Raw genomic sequence first — 26569 nt, forward strand, 5'->3', positions numbered from 1 at the left:
GTGGGAACCGCTTCTGAGTACCCAGAGAAACACATACAGGCATAGAGAGAACATGTAGAATACAAACGAGAAGGATGTGACCACCACCCTTGCACTGTCAGACCTACGGGCTAAGGCAGTCATCCACTGGTGGGACACGGGTGGATTATATTCTAACTAACTAACTAACTAACTAACTAACTAACTAACTAACTAACTAACTAACTAACTAACTAACTAACTAACCAACCACCAAACCAACAACCCAACTAACTAACTAGCTAGTTATCTAACTAACTAACTGCCTAACTAACTAATCAACCAATTAACTCACTCACTCATGAATTACATAACGTACTAACTAATTAACTAACTAAATAACTAACTAACCAACTACAAACTAACAATCTAACCAACTAACCAGCCAACCATGTAACTAGTTAACTAGCTACCTAATGCTCTAGATAGCAAACTAACTAACTAACTAACTAACTAACTAACTAACTAACTAACTAACTAACTAACTAACTAACTAACCATCCCTGAAGAGAGCCAGTTGAAGAGTACATAGAGACAAACACATATTGACACCCAAATTCATAGCATCACTGAATGTGATCCAATCCCGCTGCCCGAGTGGACCAGTTCATCATTACCAACTGATATTCTAAAATACTTACTACTACTAAAATACTTACTATACTAAAATACATTTTACAGCCACGTCAAGCATCCCTTTTGAACACAAAAGATAAAAAACATCATTGTGCATGGTATTTGAATGTTGTAGTCCCTCATTAGGCTAACTTCATTTATTCCTTCATGAATATTCATCTGTCAATGGCAGTCAGTGAGTATTACAGTACTAGCGTGTTATGGTTTCACTTTGTAAAAGAAATCAACCTCCCCATTGTCCAGTAGGAGGAGACAAAGTCTGAAGATCTTGAGGATGAAGTTGAAACCCCTTCACTTCCTCCAACACCCCTGACAGCCACATTAAAACCCTGAGCAGTTCAAACGTAAACAAGGCTGAAAACAGCTCAACTTGATCAGATGGTGAAAATGAAAAAAAAATATTCATTGTGATGAAGACAATGCAACTTTTGTCTTCAGCAAAATAGCTCTACATTGGTTGTTGTCTAGTTGACGCGGGCGTCCTTGATGATTCTCTGCACTTTGAGGTGTCATGGTGTGTCATCTTGTCTCCCCGGTGGCCCCTTCCAAGGCGAGCTGTGGGGGTGACTGCCGTGGCCTTTTGCAGTTATGTCTCCCTTCAAAGATTGATGGATTGATTGTGGTGCTGCTGCCAGTGTGTCTGTGCCCTGGGCGAAGGCGTCCCGGTTACGGGTGGGAATCCCAGCTATGGCATCTGCCCTGGGGCGACTATTGTAGCTATCCTGCAGGGGGCCGCAGAGCTGGTGGCCCCGAGAGCAGCTTTGACTCACATACTGCTGTCACACCCCTGGAGACACACAGTCGTACTCGTCCATACACCAACCTCTCATCAGACTAGATCGAGTGGAGCTGCAGTATGTTGTGCCAAACGCCACTGAAACGAAAAGCTCCATATTCACCAATTACTTGTTACTGACCTTCAAATCAAAACATCACTAGAGGCCTACTGCAGACGAATACATAAAACAATCAATCCTTGCTGCTGAAATGACCCCACAGACTGAAAGTGTTACTAAAGTACGACTGAATGATTTTCTTACATCACGTTTTCAAAACCCTTGAAGGGAAAAGCCAAAAGGAAAAGATGTCTTCAGAATGGTCAACAATGAAATGAAGACATCAAGGACATGCTGTTAAATGTAAATTTGAATTCTGTAAGTCACAATTGCTGAGATACTGAGCTAATATTCACAAAATGGTGGATGTAGCCGGTAAAGTGTGATACTGTATCTGTGAGGCCCTGATTACTTCATAGAGAAATTTGGGAATAAAAAAGCACTGACAAAATAGTTTTCATGGAAAAAAAGCAGGTCGGTCACAGAAGCAATGTAATATGGCTGCCCTCTGCCTTCAGCCCCAAAATTGAATTGGTAGTCGAAGTTATCAAAGTCAGCTTTATTGTCAAATATGCTAAGACGCATGACATACTTCTTCTTCTGTAGATCTTCTATCACTTAAAGAGCTTCTTAGTTGCTGTCAACACTGATATCTCAGCATGAGTACTACTCCATCCATCCATTTTCCATACCACTTATTCCTCATAAGGGTCGCGGGGGGTGCTGGAGCCTATCCCAGCTGGCCTCGGGCACGAGGCGGGGGACACCCTTAATTGATTGTCAGCCAATCGCAGGGCACACAAAGACAAACAAACGTCACTCTCAAACATAGGGACAATTTGAAGTGTTCAATCTGCCCGCCATGCATGTTTTTGGAGTGTGGGAGGAAACTGGAGGACCCAGAGAAAACCCCCGCGGAAGCGTGGAGAACATGCAAACTCCACACAGGGAAACCGGCGACCTCCCCACTGTGAAGCCAGTGTGCTAACCACTCGATCGCCCTATGAGTACAACTACTAAATGCAAAACCATCCGAATGAACGAGTGTCAAAGTTATCAAGTGAAACGAAGACGTGTTCATTCTCTTTAATGATCAGGTGACTGATTACGATGACTAAAACTGAACATTGTAGTCTCAGCTCTCATTCTTACAATTAAAAAATGTTTTTGATTTTGTCATCAGGATAAAGTCTTGACAAAAAGTGTTGTTTAAAGAAAGGGACACATTTATATGGACAAGCCTTCTATTGAAGTTGAAGTCAACCAGTGGCAATGTCGGACCATGTAAATCAGGGATGTCCAAAGTCGGTCCTCAAGGGCCGCTGTCCTATCTGTTTGCCAGCTCTCCCTGGAGCAACGTACCTGATTCAAATCATGAGGACCGTTTTTATGCTGCTTCAGAGCTGGCTGATGAGCTGATCATCTGAATCAGGTGTGTTGCAGCCCGGTCAGATGGAAAACAGGTAGGACAATGGCCCTCCTGGAGCTGGACATGTCTGATGTAAATGATACTTGCAAAAAAACTAATGAAATAAAGAGTATCTTGCACACAGTATATACACTCAGTCATTATTGATGCTGGTACTGTATAGAAAAATGGTTGATCACCTGATATACTTTCCAAAAATAATGAAACAAAAAGACATGTTATTGCTGATTACAGTCTTGTCCAGTATTAAAATGCCTCCTCGTGCTCCTACCCCTGATTTGATGTCAAGTTTAACAAATTAAGGACAAAACAAAAACAAGTGATCCATCAATCAGAAAAAAATAATTTGTCCCTCCTTCTTTATTGTAACAGTGTAGGTGGTTTTATTTCAAGGTATAACCAACCACAAGTGCAAAAAAAGAAACACATTGTTGACAAATTAAATTGAATTGATTACAGATGTTTGAAAGATATGCTGCAGCTGCTTTCCCACTGGAGCTGAATAGTAAACATTCAATCAATATCCGTGGGTGGCTGTACCAAGCACTAGCAGCATGTTGTTCGATATGCACAGCGCTGACTGTGCCTCCTGCAACTATACAGCGACAACACTTCACTCAGTTTACACATTAAAGGACAACCGACGCCTACGGGCAAGTTGTGTCCATAATTTGTAAAATCACTTCAAATGACTTCTACCGAGCGTATTTTACAAAGATTCCACGGCATATAGCTATATTTTACGTTTTAAGACTCGCGTTGAATATTCAGGAAGTCTTGTTTTCGAGTTGATGACAATGCCTGACATCACGTGACGTCACGTCTGGAACGCCCTTGACTGAGAAAGCGACGCACAATACATTTTGGGTACTTTGTTTGGTCTGAAAACTTCGTGTTGGTCCGTGGTGATGGCGAAATTAGAAGGAAAACACATACATAACGTGATGGTGAATCGTTGTGTGTTGTACCAAGACTACTATTTGATACTCGTTGAAACAAATTCCCAGCAGACAAATCAGCCCATTTCCAATGGAGCTTGGGCGCCCTCTTGTGCATTTTCAGGGAGCTACATTTGAGTCCAGACGCCTCAAAATGATACAGGAAGGACTTCTTTAATCGATTGCAAACATTTATGCTTTCCTGTTCAGAACTATTTGAATGATATTCATAACTGGATGAGTAACAAGAAAGCATCTTCTCCAAATCTGAAGCCATTGTTTTGACTCAAGAGCAAGGCAAAACGTCCTGGCGTGACGTCACCAACAAGGGGGCGGGACCTCCTGAAACTCAGCATTTCCGGGGTAATTTTGAAGGAGTTTTGGGACACTAAGTCATTTTTATTGGTGTTTTTCATTTGACTAAAAATATCAGCCTGCGTGTTTTGGGTATTTGAGATGCTATAAAACGTTTTTCTGATGTCAGTTAGGAAACAAAAAATTGTGTCGGTTGTCCTTTAAAGGACAATCAACGTCACTTTGCGCCTTATAGACCAGTATTTTATTTTGATGCGCTGCACTGTTTGGACAAAGAATGAGCAAAGAATGAGGAACTTTTGTTCTCACCTCCACTTACAGTAGAGTTGGGAAACATGAATATCGCCAGCACATGTTGAGAACATGATAAAATCCTAGAGACGACAAAGGAGATAAAATATATATGCCAGTTCAGGAACATTATACATACAGTAAAGTCTCGTTATATCGATATCGGATATATCGATAGTCCCGGTTATATCGATACTATTTCTATGCACGCACGGAGAAAATTACATGCAAACAGGGTCGGATATATCGATAGTCCCGGTTAAATCGATATTTTTTCGGACTCCCTTGAATATCGATATAACGAGACTTTACTGTACTTGGTATGATTCACATTGTACAACCCAAGTTATACGTCCAGTGTTGAGAAAGTAAAAATACTTCAGTAATATTGGTTCGCACATGATTCAAGACTCTCACAGCAGATTCAAACAAATCAATAAATGAAGTCAATAACCTAAAGAACAAGAGAAGTTTTTTTTGGAGACCATAGAGTCACCTGGAAGGGGCTTGTCAGCACTGCTTCTCCATGCGAACTCAATGCATCCAAAGGGAGTACTACCTGGAGCTGGCATGTCCCCACTTGCCGTTCACTTTTTGTTCTTCAGCTGATTCGCCAGCCAGTCCAGGCCTTCATAAAGGCCGTCGCCGCTGGTGGCGCAGGTGGCTTGAATGTACCAGTTGCGGTGGCGCAGGGAATGCAAGCCCAGCTTGTCTGTGATCTCCGCCGCATTCATGGCATTGGGCAGGTCCTGTACAAAACAAAAGGGCCATTTTATTCTGTGATCTATCATGCCATCGAGTGCCAATAAAGAAGCACAAGCAAGCCTATACTGTACCTGCTTGTTGGCAAAGACCAGAAGAACGGCATCCCGCAACTCGTCCTCGGCCAGCATCCTCATGAGTTCCTCTCGAGCTTCATTCACACGCTCGCGGTCGTTGCTGTCCACCACAAAGATCAAACCTGCACAGACATAATGAGAGCGAGTGCAGTCTCATTGAACAACAATATAGAACAGTGAAATGTTGAGCACAATGTATATTCCAAGATCTTAGATGTCCAGGTTGGATATATTAGGCCATGAGATGCTTTTCGATGTATTTTTCTTAATTTTCAGATCTGGTTACCCTGACTTGTTCCCAGTGAATTCTGTTTATACTATGTTGGTACTTTGGTCTTTCTCTAAATATATTTTTAACACTTTGTCTGGTTCGTCTTCAGACTGTGTCACTAATAGTCTGAACTGCATTACTAGATCACTTTAAACAACCATAACACTATACAAAGAGCTATACATGGAGCACAAATAATCCATACAATCCACACAAAATTCATGAAGACGGGAGTATCAGTATAAAGACGTCACTATTGCTAAATTGCATTTATTGTAAATTGTGTTGATTATATTTGTGGGCTGCTTTAAAGCACAGCTCCAGTATTTTCTTTCTGCAAGTGAGAAAGCAAGGCTTGGCCGATACATACTGGGGCTGCGGAAATATTTTCAAAGTACATTTTAGAACACAGGTGTCAAAGTCAAGGCCCAGGGGCCAAATCCGACCCACCTCATCATGTTATTCGGCCCACGAAAGCAAATTAACTTATTCACTGCCATTCATGAATTTATTTTGGGAATTGAAAATATGGCATTGCGTCCATTCTCAAATGTGTTTGGGTTTATTTCTTTCATGCTTCTGTACCGAGAAAGCGCTGGCCATGGCCCCTGGCAATGTTTTTTTTTTTCTTTTCCACAAGGGGCGGCATTTCACTTTTTTCGATGTTAGTGCTTTGTTCCAGCTTCAGCTGTTGTTAAAGTGCTATATAAACCAATATTTACTGTATGTATTGCATTGTATTTTGGACCGCCACCCTCATTTCAAGCTCATATAACTTCCGACTCTTATAAAATTTAGGAATTAACTGTTTTTTTCTGATGAAAAAAGAGGGTCTAAGCCTTAGACCCTCTTCTTTCATCTTCTTTCTAACGCTATATCGAATGTTTATGTAGTCCTAAAACTGAATATCTGTGGGTCCTGGAATTTAAGTGACAATGACAAAAAACCCGGCACTGGAGTGGACACATTTTTGCACGTCTGGTAGTGAATGAGTTAATAGAGGTAACACAGATTTTTGATGGCGCTCAACTCCATAGGCCAGGTGTAATGCGATTTGGCCTTCAGTTGTAATGATCTAATCTAAAATATGAGCAATGGAAAACTATCATGGACACTTACCCTGAGTATTTTGGAAGTAGTGCCTCCACAAGGGACGAATCTTGTCCTGACCACCCACATCCCACACGGTGAAGCTGATGTTCTTATACTCGACTGTCTCAACGTTGAATCCTGAGTCAAGAGAAACGACGCAATTAAACAAGCTGAATTCACGGTTCGCTGTTTTTACTATGGTTCTGGCCTCACACACCAATTGTGGGAATGGTGGTAACGATTTCGCCCAGCTTCAGCTTATAAAGAATGGTGGTTTTTCCAGCGGCATCCAGCCCCACCATAAGAATCCGCATCTCCTTTTTCCCTATTAGGCTCTTCAACAGGTTTCCAAAGATATTGCCCATGATGACCAGCGGACCACTCCTCACCAGGACTACGACAAAAGAAACTCTTAAATACCACGTGGAAAAGCAAAACAAACCGTGAACCACACATTGAGAATGTCTGGACCGCACAAGAAAACATGTGGTGGGGACACTGTGACTCTGTTACACAACAGTACCACCTCAGAAGAAAAGCAGTAAAAGTGCTTCTCACCTTGGAAGGCGAAGGACGTCTAAAAGGCTTTGAACACGAGCAGCATGATAGAGACATCAGTCACAATGCAATATTTTTTTATTTTATTTTTACATGGAATGGTGCCAAATGGCCACTTTTTAAGCTACTGGTTTTCACAAATGAAACGAAGATCACGATGATCAAAGGCACGCTGCCTGCATAGCAGATGGAAGGTTTGAATTGGTCTTGTTTGAAGTCCTGATGGCAGTATTAAATCAACGGTAACTCTATCAACAAATGCAGCATCCATTTTATATTCACCTTTTACTTCATTTGTCACTGGGCCAGCAGTGCACATATTGTGCTATTCTTTTTCCTCTCAGAGACAGATGAATACTGCATTCTGTATTCTGTACTCCACTCCTTTCTCAGCTTCTGAGAATGTATACTGTGGTAACCTAATACAATAATAATAATAATAACTCTAAAAATAATCAAAACTCTCAAGGGCACGTTACAGGCACAGGATAAGAACACTTTTTTCCTGCGGGTGAGCAGCGGCAGCCTGACGCGCCATTAGTTGTTCTTTACAAAGAACAGGGCCATTTCTAGAAGTATGGAAACTACAATGCAATGTTGCTTGTGAAAGATTTTTTTGTTTTCTCTACTTTTTCTGTGTGTGAATGACTAATTTGTGAATATAAATTCTGCTTTAAAGATTGTTCACTATTCATCATCAAAAGAAAGCTCCAATATATGCATATACTGTAATACGAAACTTAGTAAATGGATTAACAGATATGTGATAATGACCAAATGATTTTGATCAGACAAGTTTCTCCTGTTACGTTTCACAACAGGTGGCCCTGTAGGGCCTCGCCTGCAGCTGCACAGGTGTTGTTCACTTTAATCAGTTGTATTTAAAAGGAATCCTGGAACGACCATTCAGGGTCAGGTTTGTTTTTTCTTGTCTGTTTTGTTTAGTCACGTTTTTGTCATGGTTTTGTTTGCTACTTTGGACCTTTTTGTTCCGATGACTCTGTTGTTTGAGATTTTTTTTCTGGCATCTTTATTTGTCAAATACACCCTGCTCCTCCCTCCTGCCAGATTTCTTTGGGGTCCACCACCGCTACCACCTTGCAAATCGATGGAGGTGATTAAATGCTTTAAATGACACAGAACAGCTTGCTGTCTTGAAGGAGACAAATAAAAAGGTACCGTTACAAACGAAACCGTACAAAGACTCATGATGCTTAGTGTGCTGCGGTATGTTGCTGTCACTACAGTACGTATAGAGCTGTGTGTACCTAATCAATTGGCTCGCCAGAGCTCAAGATCTAAATTAATGATGATTAGGCAGGCACCGTGTTCGAATGGCACATATTAAACGCTCGTGTTTCATAATTAAATTGCAGTATTATTATATATCCAATAATATGCACTGCGCGCGTGCGTGCGTGTGTGTGCTGCAATCGCCGCATTGAGTCACGCACGACTAAAGCACACCGGTCGGTTTCATTTCGGATATTAATGGATGCTAGTTCAATCATGTGGATGAGCTAAAAATCTTTTTGTACGTCAGAATAACGTGGGAACAGTTGTCACACGAATTTGTCTTCATGATGACGCATTTTGCCGCGGGTATTTCATTTCCACTTACCCGTCAACTGGAGGCTGTCAGCCAGCTGGATGGAGGCAGAGGGTCAGGCTCGTCTCAAGTCTCGCGATGAAAGATCTACAAATATCGCGGTATTTGGATAATGACTCGCACTCTTAGCGATGCAACAGGAAGTCGAATATTAATTTACGAATGTAATGATTTTTTTTTGTCAACTGGATGACAAACAGTAATATTTATTTTCCCATAGAATTTGACACATCTCTTCCGCTATTCACAGGCACAAATTTCCCAAGAAATGATCATCAAACAAACTTGCTGTTACATTGCACTCCAATGAATCCTAAAGCAACATTTCTTTAATAATTAACACTGGGATCGTCTTAATAAATAAGTAAGGTGTACTGAAATATGATGCGTACGACTCCTCCTACATATACAATGAAATTGGTGAGTAGCTGTTCCTGACAACCTCTAATGCATTTTAATTTGTTTGAATACTAGGGAAAAACCACATTCATACTTTTCATTTTGAGCTCAAGTTCTTCATTGTACGTGACTGATGTCAAAATCAATTTTCCTTCTCAAACCGGCATATGCTACAAAACAGACACCACTCGAGTCAATCTTGAACGCAGTCAAGCAGATAGCAAATAGGAGGAAGAAATTGGAGCCTGCTAGCAGGCGCGCTATGTGTTTATCAATGCGGCGGCTGAAGGCACGGGAATAAAGTGGGGAGCAGATGTTTGCAGCTGCACACCAGATTACGGGGTGGAGCGGATAGCAGGGGGCTCACGGTGGGTTTTGTGTGAGCCGAGAGTTTTGGTGAAGGTTACAAGGGGGTTATGATGGGCTGTGGCAGCAGTGGCAGAGGAGGTGGGGGGGCTAGTTATGACTTAAAGGAAGCTCTCCTCTGAAGTGTTTGCCAGCGTGAACCCCAGCAAACACAATCACAAGTCTGGTGGCTCCTGCTAGCTGAACTAATGAGGGCCTGCATCTTGAGGGCAGGGGCTTTGATGTTCTGGGTAGCTGCCTCCTCGTGTTTTCTCTGCCGCTCTCCTTCCCGGCCATGTCCCACATCAAAAATGAAACGGGAATTGAGAAGCAGATGTTGTGAGGCTGGTATTTATACAGTGCACACGTTATCCATCCCTTCTCTATAGCCACCATTTGTCCTTTAACTCCTGCGCTGCAGTATGAATCCGCTCTACCTTCTATCTTAGTACCCAGCTAAAAACATTCAATCACCTCACTTTGTACATATAATCATAATGTCAATCATCGCCGGTCACTTTTATCTCCTAATTTCCTCTCTGCTTGACTCCCTTTAATTTCAACTCTGTCTGGTTTTCATTATTTGGCCGATGTCACTATATTTCATTGCATGAGTCTTGCTCTGCAATGATGATGTAGAAGTTGCGAAATATGTAATTCCAGTCTATTCACTAATTCTGTCTGACAGATAGCAGAAACAGTGACGGGAAATTTTATGTTTCAGGAGCTCCGTGGTGAAAGTATGAATGCATGCAAACCAGAAATCCAGACCTTTATCATACCGTTGCACTTGCTGTCTCTTTCATCCCTAAAAAACATGCAGAGTAGCCGATTCAGCCAGTGGCAGAGCCATTCTTCAATAGCTATTTACCTAACTCTGTACCAAAAGTACATCTGCATTAAATCCAGGTTTTCCGTGCAGACATATTGCAAATGGTGCAACAGCCAGGTGTAGGCATGAATATTTTGCTGAACATGCATGACAGAGGAACGCAGGTCATCGTGAGGTTAACCCACTGGGCCAGGTGGGTTATTGAGTGTTGTGGTTGTTGTGTCTCACGGGTGTTTGGGGCCCCTATCTGGATCGGCCCCTCCTGTGAGGATTTTGTTTGATCTTGCTTACTTCGTTGCTCCAAGTTCCTCCAACATTCACGAGAAACATACATGGAAGATTCTCATTTGTCCAAAGGAGTGTGACTGCCCCACAGGTAGGCTGTCTGGCCCATTCAGAGCGATATTGGATGTGGCCATCGTATTCATTCATTCATTTATTCATTCATTCATTTGTTCGGTCCCCTCAAGGCTGATATCTAAGGACTGGGGTCTTTCCCCATAACTGCCTGCCAACCATTCCAGTCTCCAGGTACTCCTCAGAAAATTAGAAGATTCATTCATTTAAGTAATTGAACTTAAAAGGTGAAATGAATATATTATTTAGACTTATGACATGCATTGCAAGATATTTCAAGCTTTTATTCATTAGAATTTTGCTTATTATGGCTTATGGCTTATGAAAACCGCAAAATCAGAGTACCAAAAGTACCAAAGCCTGGTTCAATGACCATGGGATTGGATTGGATTGGATTGGATTGGATTGGATTGGATTGGATTTGCCTTTATTAGTCTGATTGCCCAGCAAACTCACCTGACCTTAACCCCATCGAAAAAGTATGGGCCATCGTCAAGAGGTAGATGAGAAACATGAGACCGAGCAATGCAAAAGAGCTGGAGGCCGCTATAGAAGCATCCTGGTCTTTCATAACACCGGAGCACTGCCACTGGCTGATATCGTCCATGACATGCCGCATTGAAGCAGTCATTCAGGAAACTGGGGACCCAACCAAGTATACCTCAGCTTTCAAATCTCCATTATATCAGGTGTCCTTCTATGGCCATGAGAAGTCAAACTGAACCATTGTCTAAAGCTAACTTGTATTTTGAGGAAAAAATGTTTGTTGTATCTCCCAAACCACATGCTCAATATAAACTCTGTAGCAAAATGAAAGAGCATTAGAAGAGACTAATTACAACAAGGTCGTTCTGTCCACAAACTCTCAGCCAATGCCAACACTGTATTAATATGAATAAAAATAGATTTACAAATATACATGTTGAGTTAAAACATGTCAGTTCGATGTTGTAGCAGGACTGAAAAGAGTGCATCCAAGTATACCATGATTTGGCCTCGTAACAATCCCAAATGATACAAATGATAAACACACACCAGATGATGAGAAGCTCCAAAACTGTCCGGGGTTATGAAAAAAAAGATAATGGACCTCAGCAGAGGAAAAAGGGCTTTCCGTGGCTAGTGACCTGTACCACCTGAACATCAAGGCCTTCGGAACTGGACGACTGCGTTTCTACTTGCACACGCTGACCCAATCGGTCACACGGCACTCCTCACACAGAACGTAGAAGCACCAGTGAAAACTGCAGTTGCAGCGCTGGCTTCGAGTCTGCTTCAGTATGTTGTGTCCTCGGCCGCAGCACAGTGAGCCGCAACTGTCTGTGCCATGGCTCGTTTTGTTGCACATGCGGCCATGGGTGCCCAAAGAGTCTGTAGCCGTGTCACGCTCACAAAAGTCGGGAGACTTCTCAAAGTACACCAACTCTCTAGACAAGCTGTGACCACGACCTGCGTTCAGGCTGCCCACCCTCCTGTGGCCAACGTTTCCAATTCGACGATTGAAAACTCCATTGTTCTTGTTCTGGGAGCTGATCAAGATGGCTGAGAGGAATTTTTCCTTCAGTATTGAACCCACGAGCCGGAACTCTGGTGAAACATACCAACAGGTCTGGAACTGACAGCTCCCTGACAGACCATGACACTTGCACCGCCTCTTCATGTTGTCAGCTACGATCTGTGTATGGAAAGATGAATGATGATAGCAGATCAGACACACAAGCCTTTAATAGTCCCACAATGGGGAAATTTTACGATGTGAAGTACAAGTTTTGAGGACCTGATACCCACACATCAAATCAAGCAAAGAAATTGAAAATAAAATGACAGTCTAGTAAATCAAACTCGACACAATGTTACTTTGTTTAACAAAGTACTTTGTTTAACCGGCTTGTATTATGAGTTTGTTGAACAAAGTTCTTGATAACAAACAATGACTTGAAAGGTGGCAGTTGAGAGCATAGTAAGTGTACACATGCACATATGAACACATGCGTGTGCGAGAGCCGGACTAGATCAAACTGTCAGCTTTTTCTTGCAATGCCAACCTGGCTGCAGAGTTGAGTGCCCAGAAAAAATGTGTGGAAATCGATATGATGCGATGAATTAATGAACAGAGGTGGGTATTCTGTGGGTATTCTGTTCGTAGCAAGGGAAGGTCTGGAGAAATCTTTGAAACATTCAACAACCAAGCACGCATTCAACTCATTAGCACTTAAACCAGTATTGACAGCCCTTCTCATTGCGTCAGTGATGAGCTCGGTGATGTAAGCAGACAGGTTCTACCGTGTTTGTTTCTGAGAGGTGACTATACCATCATTGTTTGAAGTGGGCGAGGGGCTTTTTATCCTCTTACAGAAAAATAAAAGGTTGTGTTGGCTGCTAAATTTTGCTTCCAAGAGTGATGTTCAGGAAATCCCAGCCAGCTGTGTTGTGTATGGTATTTTCCGGTGTATAAGGCGCACCGGAGCATAAGGCGCATCCACAATGAATGGTGTATTGTCAAACTTTTTCCATATCTAAGGCGCACCTTCAATGAAAGACAAAAGTTTTCCAAATACAGTAAAGTCTCGTTATATCGATATTCTCGGGAGTCCGAAAAAATATCGATATAACCGGGACTATCGATATATCCGATCCTGCGCGCATGTAATTTTCTCCTTGCGTTCATGGAAATAGTATCGTAATAAGCGGTACTATCGATATAACCGATATCGATATAACGAGACTTTACTGTATAATATATACATATCGAAAAGTTTTCCAAATATAAGGCACACCGCATTATAAGGCGCTACACTAGAGGCTGGCGTTACACACTACTTCTATGGAGGAGGGAAATGGACTCGGTGGCTGCTGACAGTAGTTGCAAGACCTTTTGTGGCTCAATATAACTTCACATGTAAGGCACCCTTGTGTGTAAGGTGCAGTGTCATCTTATGAAGAAAATGAAGGCTTTCGGGTGAGCCTTATACACCGGTAAATAGGGTAACTTGCTGCCAATATGCACTATTTCTTCTATGAGGGAGGGAAATGGAGTGTGTGGCTGCTGACAGTCGTTGCGAGACCTGTTGTGGCACAATATTACTTCACATATAAGGTGCACCTGCGTATAAGGCACACTTGCATATATGGCGCAAGGTCACCCTTTGAAGAAAAAGAAGGCTTTTGGGTGCGCCTTTTACACCGGAAAATATGGTAACTTTTGCTGCCACATACCGCAATGACGTTGTCCCAGATTTAGAAAATTATGAGTAAAATAATGATGGAGCGAGGGAGTGATAATGACACATACAGGCTGACTGTCGATTAAACTTGAATGACAGAAATGAGGTTGAAATGAGGTTGAAATGGACTCGATCGAGTCCATTTCACCAGTGCTGCAGTTACCCTTGTTAACCTTTTTTTACTGCCCATCTTAAAATTGTGACAAACTGTCATTTAGCAATAAAAAGTGCAGTTAAAATAACGATGGACTGTGTCTCCCTGAAATTTATTATGGACTAACCATGACGGATAGATGACCCAGCAAGTGATGATTGATGAATGAAGGACTGGGAGAAAATTACTGACACGCTCATCACGGTTCAGGAAGTTAAATGTGGGAGATTGTTACACTTTGGTGTCTATGGACTTGAGTTACATGAAGACTGCTTACCTGGCGGCCAACTCGATTGTTATGTATCCTCATACGAGCGTGAATGTCTCTCAGGGATCCCAAGGAGTCCAGCCACTCCCTGGAGAAACGCTCCCCAAAACGCAGGTCATGGTTGCAACCCCTCCACTCCCAAGTTTCTTGCGTGGAGGTGAGCTTATCTGGTAACGGCTTGAAGCGCGCAGAGTGTTGAGAGACGCGGAGGTGGGTCTGCAGGCCGCTTTTCTGCAGTGTCTGTAGCTGCAGCTGTATGAGCTTCAACCGGAGCTTGTCATCGTTCCGCCGACGCTTGCCTTCACAGCCGCAACCCCCCAACTTGCCCAGGCTGCAAGCCGAAGCCACGGAGTGTGCCACGCCCGCTGCTAACAAGGCCAGCGAAAAGGCACTCTCACGAAAACCTTGTGGGAACAGGTGCAGGACACAACGTAAGCCCTAATTTACAGAATTGCAAAATGTCTGTTTAAGAAAACCACATAACTTTTCATTGAAGTCTGATAATTTCATGCGATCATATAATGTGAAACGCCATAGCCCAAGAATGGCAATTACACACCTGACAACCCAAGGCGGCCGTGTGTGTGTATGTGTGTGTGTGTGTGTGTGTGTGTGTGTGTGTGTGTGTGTGTGTGTGTGTGTGTGTGTGTGTGTGTGTGTGTGTGTGTGTGTGTGTGTGTGTGTGTGCGTGCGTGTGTGTGTAAGACTAGAATGGATAATTGTCATTTCCATTATTTCAATATGGAGAGAGGATTTAAAACACAGGTGCCAAATCTGTCCCGCCACATCATTTTTTTTCGGCCCGCGAAAGCAAATCAAACTTGTGAAATTCCCTGATGCTTGCTAAAATTGGACGTATACCACAATAACAGTCATTATTCTTGACTTCAGATTTGAAAACTAGTTATTCGTTAATTTGTTGTGCGCTCTATATTTAATATGTGGAGGGGAATAAACATTCTAACGGGTTCCCCAAATTCATAATAGCCCTCGAGAGAAAACCGTAACTACAATGTGGACCGCGGCAAACAAATGAATTTGACACCTCTGATTTAAAATATTAGTATTGAATTACAACTGCATCACAGAAATGAAGTAATGCCTCAATATGAGCAAAACAACTCTAAGTGTCATTCTTTGTTAAGGGCTTCCATGGAAAAGTGGTGAAGAATGCAGCCTGCATGTGTCCTCTGAACCAATGTGCTCCTCACTGCGCCAGTTTGCACAGCCCATTACTGTGATGGATTAAAAGCAGATTGATAGTCTTTGTGTCCTCTTAGAGAGATGTTAACAAATTTTACATCCTGTACACAAATAAAACTACAGGTACATTTGCAATAAATAAATAAATAGACAGCTAGGAGGCTAGCTGGATGGATGGATGGATGGATGGATGGATGGATGGATGGATGGATGGATGGATGGATGGATGGATGGATGGATGGATGGATGGATGGATGGATGGATGGATGGATGGATGGATGGATGGATCGATAGATTGATCGGGCGGACGGACGGACGGCTAGACGGATAGATGGATAGATATATGGATAGATAGCTTGATAAATGCATCCATCCAAACATATATCCATTTCACCACCCATCATCCTTCCATCCATCCATCCATCCATCCAACCTTCCTGTCATGTCATGACTGAGACAAATAAATGATTCTGTAAATGATTTTAGGACCCATTCTGTAAAATTTGATCATTTCACGCAGCACAGCCAGTTGTGAATCACAGGTTTAAAGTAGATTGATTCTGAATTCTGATCATGATCAAAATGAAATCAACTTGTTCGTATGAAGCTACAAATAGAAAAACAATATCTGAAATGTTCTCAACAAGGCTGCGTCACTTTATGCGTCTCTCACCTCTGTTGAGGATATTACTGTGTTGCAACAGCTTGCCGAGGGCCTCCAGGGACGAACAGTCCCATCGCTGGTCGCGGAGCTGGTGTTGACACTCGTGGATGGCCACCTGGATGCCCTGCAGAGCCGAGGCCGTCACGTCGGGTCGACGCACGCACATCCTCATCTGACGCTTACTCAGGCCAGCCAGGCGCAGGCACACCGAGTTGGGGGTTAGGACCGGATCTCCTGCCACCTTCAGGCTGAGGATGTCATTACACAGCACACTGCGGCCACACCAGCACATACACTCAACTTGGACCCATGTGCAAATCCGCCGAAGTGAAGATCATGCATTGAGTGAGGATGCCTTCAGGAATGTTACAAATCATGCAACACATTCCACACACTACAATCTCATTTAGCCCTTTTGCGTAGATATGGATGGATGGATGGATGGATGGATGGATGGATGGATGGATGGATGGATGGATGGATGGATGGGTAGATAGGTAGGTAGATTGGTAGATAAAAAAACTTTCAAATATTTACATAAAATATTTATTATAAATTAAATAATAATAATACATTTCATTTACAAACACCTTTCAAAGCACCCAAGTACACTTCACAATTAAAAGTACAATAAACACCAGAACAATCATCCCATAAATAAATTGATAAATAATAAAAGAGCCGATTTAACTAAACTAAATTAAATTATTAAATTCTAATTTGTATTCAAAGAACAATCAATGCACACGGAATGTGTTTTTGTGTGGTTTGCCACACATAAAAATTGTGTGACGTTTTTGATTTTAATATATGTGAGATTTGTTGACATGACAAGCATTCAGGAATTACCTGAAAGATTTTCGAAACGTCAAATTCCATGAATAACTGTTAAAGCTGATAGTTTACGTATAATTTAGAATAGTTGTCAAGCGCACTTACGTCAAGGCAGGTAGTAATAACAATGCTGTTGCCAAAATCAGGCACCGGTGCAAGCGAAGTTTGTTTGGTAGTTCCATTTTCTGTAGCGCCGTGACATTAAATCACTGGTTAAGTTTTCCCGTTTTTAGAAACACGATTGCTATTTTTGGGAGAAGAGAAGACGATTTATTGTAGCGGCGTTAAAAACAGGAGAGTGAAGACGAGAAGCGAGGAGCCAATGCACACTTGAGCAGCCACTCGGTGAGGCGGGGGTGTGATAGTGGTGGCGCTGAGATTGGCGTAGGGGGGGGGGGGGGTACAGAGGGGCGGCTGTTTGCAAAATATTAGCCACGATTGAAGCTGGACGGTCCAATTATAAAGTCAAAAAACGCTTTGCCAAATAACCTTTTGGAGATAAGACAGGGTGGTCTTCCTGTATGTTCATCCTGTGCCTGCGTGGCCCACGCATGCAGTGTCCCAGCTGTTTATGTATTAAAATTAGCTAATATGTACACAGGTGTTCATGTGTTTTATTGTGCTTACCACCATATTCAAGAAACTTTTATTAGCCTTCATTTGGTACAACTTTCAATGCTATATAGCATCAACCTCTGGAAAGCTACAATGAAAATAAGGACATAATATCCCAAATTTTGCAGCGTTTTTGAAAAACGTCAACAATAAAATTACATGGTTCTTGAGGCAGGCATAGCCAAGGTTCAAGATCACAATAACTGGTATATTTAGTTTATTTAGACCTTGGAGAATGGGAATAATATCAGTTTCCATATGTTTGAAGAAAAAGGTCAATTTTGAAGAGGTCCACTGCACGTGGGGTTTCTCCGGTTTCCAAACACTCGCATGGGAGATGAACCAACACCAAGTGTCCGTATATATAGGTGTGATTGTCAGTGTGAATAATTGTTTGTCCATATGTGCCATGCGATTGGCTGGCAACCAGTTGAAGGTGCTCGAAGACATCGGGACACATTTTTTTCCTGACTTTTTTTTACTCCAGCACGCCAGCGTTGCTCGTAAAGAAAAACGGATCACATCTGGATGGATAGATGATGATGATAATAATAATAATAATAATAATAATAATAATAATAATAATAATAATAATAATAATAATAATAATAATAATAATAATAATATATGTATAAGATTTAAATCAATCACATTTTTAATGGATTCCGGCCTCCCTGTGTGGAGTTTGCATGTTCTACCCGGACCAGCGTGGGGTTTCTCCGGGTCCTCCGGTTTCCTCCCACACTCCAAAAACATGCATGGCAGGCAGATTGACCACTCCAAATTGTCCCTATAGGTGTGAGTATGAGAGTGAATGTTGTACGTCTTTGTGTGCCCTGCGATTGGCTGGCAACCAATTCAGGGTGTCCCCCGCCTCCTGCCCGAAGACACCTGAGATAGACTCCAGCACCCCCCCCCCCCACAGTCTGTACCTCGATCTTTATAATTCAGACATGACTTTTTTTGTATCAGATTTGAACATTTAGTAATAATAATAAAAATGACAATAATAATAACAATAATAATAATCATAATAATCATAAAAAGCATAAACATAATAATCGAAATAATAATAATAATAATAATAATAATAATAATAATAATAATAATAATAATAATAATAATAATAATAATAATAATAATACATTTCATTTTTAAGCAGCTTTCAAAACTCTCAAGGACATTTTATAGTGAGTGTCATATTTTACTCCACTTTTCTGTCATTTCGTTTTACAGTATGGATCCACACAAATATTTTATAAGATTTACAATGTATGATATAAATACGTACAAGCAAAACAAATACCCCTATAAATGTGGTTTGACTTCTTGTGCCTGAGCCTCAATGTTTCTCTCCACTTTTACGCACAAGTGCAGTTCCCCCGCTCCGGATATTAAACTATCTGACAATAAAACGCCCCGCATGAATGGATGTGGATATACTTTGTCCATGAAACACTGACAGAGAGTCATTGATGGATGTGGCTTGTGGGATGAATGGGAGGGAGGGGAGAGGTTAGTTGCACAGGAGAGGTTGCCACTGTATGAGGGAGGCAGCGGTGGCGTCAGCAGGCAAGCGGCTACTCGCAGACAATGCCCCAACCACCTCAATCAAAGCGACAACTTCACTTTATCATCCCAAAGTCTTCATTTCCCACGCAGAATGCATACGGATTGTGTAGGTTTTTTTTGTGTGTGTGACATGAGCGATTCGTTCAGATGTGGCTGCAATGCATCACTGCATGGAGGAGGAGAATGCTCTGAATATCTTGTCAACCCAACAGTTGGGCGACGAGGAATTAATATGAGCAAACTCTTGAACTCACAATGCACACGTTGAAACGAAAAGAGACGCTGCAAATGCACAACGTTCCTCTCGGTGGATCCCCCAACTCTCCCACCCCGAGGACGACTCGCATCGGCAATAGTGACACCAATTCATCTAATCTCCTTCCAATTCCCTAAACTCTAGCAATGAAAAGTGCATTAGCATTCTGCTTTGGCGTGTATGTGTAAGTGGCTTAAAAAGTGATTTGAAGTTGATTTGTATATAAAAGGCTCCCCCCTTGATCCGGATTGCAGCTAATCTGCTCGGTGTCGCATGACTGCACCAAGAAGCCCCGTTTGGGGGGTGGCACCTTCATATATCGGAGCGCACAAGAAATGTCGTTAAAGCCTCTTGACAATGGCTCACTTCCTTTTGACTGTCATCACAGATTACTCTACCTCTGAAACAGTAATGTGGAAGTATGCAAATGAGCAGATAACTGTCACACACTCGCGCGCGCACAAACTGGCGCGCACCCACGCGTCCCCTATATGAAGAAATGCTGGGACTGGCACTGACATTGACAGGACTGAAGAAATGCATGCGCTCACACGTGCACCCCATGGAGGTCTGCAGGCCAGATGGTGGAATGACTTATTCACATCAAACATTGGATTAAAATAAAGTTGAACTCGTAAAATCATTGTCACCTGAATCACGCACCGTCATTGCGTCGCGGTGCGCCCTTTCCACTAAAGCCGCCCCATAACGAGAACTCGGGAGAGTATGCGCCTGTGTAAACGTTTCAAAGAGGAGGAGGTGCGGTAAGGGAGTTGCTCGGGTGAAAAAGACGCACCCCCTCCCTCCTCCCAGGGCTCATACGACTGCTGCGCGCACCGTGACACCAACTCGGGAGCACCGGACGTCACCTTTTGCTGCAATCCTCCGTGAAACAACACAGGCGAAAGTATTCCAGCGTGGATTGGGTGCGGGAGATTGCACAGATGCGACGGATTGCACTGCCCTCCGCCCCCTCTTACCCCGACGCCCCCGATGCCCCCACCTCCGCCGTCTTTTCTGCACAGTTGTGTTTCCTTATTCATTGTGCACCCTATGAAGAGCATTAAGTATCCCTCCCTCCAATCCTATTGAAAAGGCTCCGAGGAAGAGGGAGAAAAAACACAGAGATGTGAGCAGCAAATCCCTTTTTTATTCCCCCCTCGTAGCACTCAATAAGAGAAGAATGCGTTGCCTATCTGCTGTCACCGCCGAGGGGATCAAGTCGGCGGGACTGTCCCACGCGCTCCATGCAACGCGCAGAGCATCACTCGGAGGGACTCAGTGAGGAGCAAAACAGTGCAGCATCCTCGACATCACCTTTGCAACCTGTCTCACGTCGACAGCTCACAATTTACTTATCGTCGGACTGGTGAGTTATTAATACCTTGCGGGAAAATATCTGCAAGTTGCATCATGACTCCAGGAATGCGTTTAAGTGACGAAATCACGGGGCGTGGGATGTCATTTTTCCCCAAGACGGCAACTGTAGCGCGATGAGGAGTTTGGCGCTTCTGCTGGGAGTAAAAGCCGCCTGCATCCTGCTGGTGTCGTCGCTCTCCGGCACCGGGGCAGTCAACAACAGTGGCCGCTGGTGGTAAGTGCATATGCCTGCCCATGAGTTGGAAGAAGAAAAAAAGAAGGCATCAGCTTGTCTGTTTCCAGATTTCAGCGGAGTGTTCCCGAAACAAGTTCATGTATTCATAATGTGATGGCATTGTATCGCATGTTCTATGCTGATGTTTCCTACAAGCTCACATTTGTCATAAAAAAGTTGATGTAAAAGGTTGATCAAATATGACTTTACAGTATCTGACCATCAAATCGGGCCCCCCACATGAATATAATATAAGGCTGATCAAATAAATATTTAGTACCGTATTTTCCGATGTATAAGGCACACCCAAAAACCTTGATTTTCTTCAAAAGATGACCCTGCACTGCAGGTGCACCTTATATATGAAGTATTATTGAGCCACAACAGGTCTCGCAACTACTGTCCGCATCCACTGACTCCTTTTCACCCGTAAAAGAAGTACTGTGTTACGCTAGCCTCTACTGTATCGCCTTATAATGTGGTGTGCCTTATATTTAGAAAACGTTTGTATATTCATATATATTTAGAAAAGTTTTGTCATGTATTGATAATGCGCCTTATAGTCCGTTGCGCTTTATATATGGAAAACGTTTGAAAATACACAATTCATTGGGGGTGCGTCTGATACTCCTGTGCGCCTTGTACACCGGAAATGCGGTAACTAACATCAATGTTTTGAGTTTATGTCACTCTGACGGTGCAGTGGAAACGATACCATTCTCGTGTCTGTGGATCTATGTCCTGAATTAAGTCTGATCTGAACAAACGTTTTTGGACTCCACACCATGAAATTGATCAGCAAAAGAATAGATGCTCCCGCCTGTGCTGTGTTACTGGTTTCCACTTAGCGAAGGAAAGGACTTTCCGCAAGACGTTAAAGCACAATAGTCGAAATACTGTCTTTGGAAGAAGCAAAAGATCGAGATGAAGTATCCCAAGATTTCTGTTTATAAACGCTATTAAAGAGAGTTTGGGACTCCGTTTTTGTTGGTCAGGTGAAATTTTTGAATGAGCCTAAAATACACTATGGTTTTTACAAGTGAAATTTTGACAATCTTTACAATTTGGAATGCACATTTCCAATTGTTACACTACAGCATACTCTGTTGTATGTCTCCAACAAGAGTCTGTCACGGTTGCCGGTTGTTGTGGTGGTGGCAAAAATCTGGACACTAATACAGAGAAGCAAGGTGGCAAATTGTCAGCAAATTACGTACTTGGATTCTTCAAAAGTATGAAACCTATAGAAGTAGAAATGACAAAGTTCCAGCTGGCAAAATGATCAATAAGAAAAAAAAGCTTTGACTCAGACAGACACAATAACACATATACAAGACAAAAGTAGCAGAGGGAGTTGATTGGTAAACACAAGGGATCGGGCTGACCAGCACAAGTAGACACGCCAACCGAGCAAGACAAACATGTACAAAGAGGAAAAAGAAAAATAATACAAACCAAAATCAACCCAAAGAATGTCAGCAATTGGTCGATGAAAAGGTTGTTTCAGCCGTCATCCATACTACTTTAAAGGTGTCTGATGTTTCACTCCTCTTCCGAAGAGCTTCGTCATTGACTCCTGTACGACTGAGAGCCTACACAGACGTATTCACAATTGGTGTGTGATCTTGCATGAATGGAGTAAAAACTGTCAACTCAATTCAAATTGGTCATGCTGTTCCCTTTTTGGCATCATGAGAGCAGGATGACAGTTAAGGACGAAGCAACAGCATCATACCGTTGCAAACCTCTCAAACGAGAAATGGCCACTGATCTTTGGGTGTCATCAGTAGTTTGCACCAGAGAAACTGGGGCATCGTCTCCAAGAACATTAGGTTGCCCAAAAAATGTGCTGAAACACAAAACGGATCCAACATTATATGTAGTTTAGATTTGTCCAGAAATATCACTGCGATCGAAAGCAGAATATCTCAAAGCTTTTTTTTGAGTGGTGCAGTTATTTTCTTCTGAAGAAATGCTAAGTTGGAGCATCTTGTCTATCGTCACTCTGCCTCTTGATTTGACTTGTCTTTTTGCTTGGGCCAGGGGCATTGTCAACATGGCCTCTTCGTCCAACCTTCTCACCAACTCCAAGAACGTGCAGTTGGTCCTGGACCCGAGCCTGGCCCTACTGAGTCGCCGGCAGCGTCGATTGATTCGGCAGAATCCTGGCATCTTGCACGCCATCACGGCTGGACTGCAGACAGCCATAAAAGAATGCAAGTGGCAGTTCCGTAGCCGCCGCTGGAACTGCCCGACCACCCACAGCCCCGAGATATTTGGCAAAATTGTCAACCGTGGTAAGCCTCTCTTGTCTTTCCCTCCAGGCCATCTTTGAAAGACTTTGGGGAGGATGAAATGGAATCCCTTGTCCATATTAAAATGGCCTTTTCACGACATATTTCACTGATGAAAGGGATTTGGACGGGAGCAAAGTGAGCCCACGCTTGGCACTGTTGGCCCGCAGTGAGGAGGTTCTGGAATTGAATCCGGGGCCTTTCGATGTGAAGTTTGCATGTTCTCCAAGTGGGATTTTTTAGATCGGTTCTTGATCCAATAGGTGTGAATGGTCTGTCTGGTTTTAGGCTGAGCCTTAGTCAACTAGACTGGTTCGGAAAGCATCAACCCTGGTCTTGCTTTTGTTTTTTAGGTTGCAGAGAGACAGCCTTTGTGTTTGCTATCACAAGCGCGGGGGTGACCCATGCGGTGGCTCGATCATGTTCAGAAGGGGCTATTGAATCGTGCACTTGCGATTACCGGCGCAGGGGTCCCGGGGGGCCAGACTGGCACTGGGGTGGCTGCAGTGACAATGTTGACTTCAGCAGGATGTTCAGTCGTGAATTTGTGGACTCCAGTGAGAGAGGGAGAGATCTGCGCTACCTAACCAACCTGCACAATAACGAGGCTGGAAGAATGGTACAGACCGAAGGAGAAATGGGCAAACAGTGCCTTGTGGGTGTTTTCCATCCGGTGGTGACTTTGGGCTTTCTCATTTCAGACGGTGTCCTCAGAGATGCGCCAGGAGTGCAAGTGTCACGGTATGTCGGGTTCTTGCACGGTGCGGACCTGTTGGATGCGCCTCCCAAGCTTCCGGGCCGTGGGAGATTTTCTGAAGGACCGTTTTGATGGGGCCTCCCGAGTTGTTTACGCTAACAAGGGAAGCAATCGCGCATCTCACAGGGCAGACCCTCGCCACCTGCAACCCGAAAACCCAGCCCACAAACCCCCTTCCGCCATGGACCTGGTCTACTTTGAGAAATCACCAAACTTCTGCTCCTACAATGGCAAGAGTGGCACTTTGGGAACTTTGGGCAGAACTTGCAACAGCACCTCTCCAGGCCTGGATGGATGTGAGCTGCTGTGCTGTGGCCGAGGCTTTAAGGCCCGGACCGAGAGTGTCACAGAGCGGTGTAACTGCACATTCCACTGGTGCTGTCACGTCAGCTGCCTGAACTGCACCAGTACTCGAACATCACACCAGTGCCTATGACAATGGAGTGGGAGAAGGTGTTTAGTTAGCCCTGTGAGAAGCAGAACTTGTTAGAAATGAAGTAGCTGGCAGAGAAGATCACAAATGCTGTAAACAGGTGGTTGCTTGTGGTAAACTGACAGGGAATCTTATCAACCCAAAAAGTCCATCAGTGGACAAAAGCACAAACATATTAACAGGGTACAGAATATTAGAAATGCTTATTTCTTGCACTTGATGCTGAAAAGTATTCTGAAAAGAGAACGGGAGTGGTGGGTAAATATCGTAAGTCAGGTAAAAACTTGACAGTTGTGTTTGTTTCTATGTGTACTTCTAAAGGGTTGTTCCCTCTATATTAATGAAATCACTTGATCGTAGCCCAGTTGAACAAAGTCAGATGCACCTCCAGTTTAGTCCAGATCTGACCGTTGCAACACAGCCAAATGTTAAATGACTGGGAGAGGTGAGCTCCAAGGAAAACAGGAACTGAGTAAATGAGAACAAATAAATGCGACCCCGCACAATCACAGCATATTTAAAACGAGTCTCGAATCAACACTCTAGTCAACCAGACTAGTTTCAAATGGGCAAAGACTGATTAATCTGACATCATATACTGTACAGAGCATCGGCCAAGAGAACCAAAATATTGTAAATATCAAAATATATGAACGTATTTATAATGAAGTCATTGTTGAATGATGTCTGCACCTGTTATTGCTGGAGAAAATGTTTTAACTTTCACTCTCACTGTTTTGTATTCTGATCATTTCTGGAGTGACACAGCTGAACATTTAGTCACATTGCAGCCCATTGTGTTTTGCCATGCACTGAATACACACCTGTTTTATCAGTGTAAATATAAAAATATTTATTTGTAAGGATTTTATATTGAAGTAGTAAGATTGGAATAGAGAATAAAAGTGATATAGTTGCCAGTTGTTTTTGTATTGTATGATAGAACAATAAAATCTTTATTTTTCAATTATGTCTCAAATGTGTCTACATTCCATGCTTGGTGTCTTGTTTTGTTGTTTTTCACGCTCTTACAAAGCATCATATAAATCTGTTCCTGGGTGTCCTGAGCTTAATCCGATTATCTTCAGCGATCCTCACCAAACATGTTTGCATCTGAACTCCCCCCTGAAGAAGTCCCAACTGCATCTATTTTAACCTTGCCCAGCACCGACTTTCACGGCGCCGAACTGAATATTTTTGCTCCATTTTAATACAGAAATCGAAATAATAACGGTGCAAAGCAATTCTTGGCAATTTGATTAACCACATGAGTCTAAAAAGCACAGAACTTTCTCCTTCACAGCAAGGAGCAGTCACAGGGTCAGAATGCAGAGCAGAGGCAACGACATCAGGAGAGCGTCTGTGCAGCTGCACCTCAGAAGAAACGAGTGGTTGTTTTGTGAAGAATTGAATGGATACAGAGTTGCAGGTTGAGGCCTCACAACAATATAAATAAAAAGTATATAAATGTCAGTGTAAATAGACTGTATAAATATAAATATAAATATAAATATAAATACACATATATACACACACATATAAATATAAGTATAAATATAAATATAAATATTTTTCCTTTCAGGGCTTAGTCGTTTTAGAATGTAATATTGTACTTGCTCAAATATAATGGTGAAGATAAAAACAGAGAGGGGCCGGGGGTATCAGAAAGAAAGGAGAAGGCACAGTTGAAATGGTAGGAATAAAAGTGTGATGGGAGAATTGGAGGCTGAGAGAGTGGAGGATCGCCGGAGCGATGCCTGTGGGAGTGCTGAGGAGTCAGTGATAATTAGCTCAATTAGTGACAAAGGCAGTGTAATAAATACCGACTTAGTGTCTGGGTCCCTGCTGGCCTCTCCGTGCGCAGCCTGCGATGTGGCCCTGGCCTGATGGATAATTCATTAAAGTGACAAAATGCCCCACCGTCCAGGCGTGACGC

At 42.8% G+C, this 26569-nt stretch overlaps 3 protein-coding genes and 1 long non-coding RNA gene across 4 annotated transcripts; 1 reads left to right on the plus strand and 3 right to left on the minus strand.

Moving 5' to 3' along the window:
• Positions 1–2568: 2568 nt before the first annotated feature.
• arf3a (ARF GTPase 3a) lies at positions 2569–8903 on the minus strand. The gene is made up of 5 exons (XM_088993061.1): positions 8845–8903; positions 6883–7059; positions 6693–6803; positions 5300–5424; positions 2569–5212 (listed from the first exon to the last, which is right to left on the minus strand). Exons 2-5 carry the CDS (start codon positions 7028–7030, stop codon positions 5051–5053), a joined length of 546 nt encoding a protein of 181 aa, XP_088849187.1. The 5' UTR covers positions 7031–7059; positions 8845–8903; the 3' UTR covers positions 2569–5050.
• Positions 8904–11227: 2324 nt separating this feature from the next.
• Positions 11228–17388, minus strand: wnt10b (wingless-type MMTV integration site family, member 10b). Its single transcript, XM_088993050.1, has 4 exons — positions 17218–17388; positions 16288–16550; positions 14421–14815; positions 11228–12440 (listed from the first exon to the last, which is right to left on the minus strand). The coding sequence occupies exons 1-4, from the start codon at positions 17292–17294 to the stop codon at positions 11940–11942; spliced, it is 1236 nt and encodes a 411-aa protein (XP_088849176.1). The 5' UTR covers positions 17295–17388; the 3' UTR covers positions 11228–11939.
• Positions 17389–20281: 2893 nt separating this feature from the next.
• wnt1 (wingless-type MMTV integration site family, member 1) lies at positions 20282–25491 on the plus strand. Its single transcript, XM_088989459.1, has 5 exons — positions 20282–20924; positions 21032–21149; positions 23193–23446; positions 23797–24062; positions 24145–25491. Exons 2-5 carry the CDS (start codon positions 21049–21051, stop codon positions 24634–24636), a joined length of 1113 nt encoding a protein of 370 aa, XP_088845585.1. The 5' UTR covers positions 20282–20924; positions 21032–21048; the 3' UTR covers positions 24637–25491.
• LOC148902916 (uncharacterized) lies at positions 21014–23335 on the minus strand. The gene is made up of 3 exons (XR_016114562.1): positions 22885–23335; positions 22605–22741; positions 21014–21163 (listed from the first exon to the last, which is right to left on the minus strand). It is a non-coding gene; the product is annotated as an uncharacterized LOC148902916 (long non-coding RNA).
• Positions 25492–26569: the final 1078 nt, after the last annotated feature.

Source organism: Hippocampus bargibanti, linkage group LG01 (genome assembly GCF_051943395.1).
Source record: "Hippocampus bargibanti isolate YZ-2025 linkage group LG01, ASM5194339v1, whole genome shotgun sequence".
Classification (NCBI taxonomy): Eukaryota; Metazoa; Chordata; class Actinopteri; order Syngnathiformes; family Syngnathidae; genus Hippocampus; species Hippocampus bargibanti.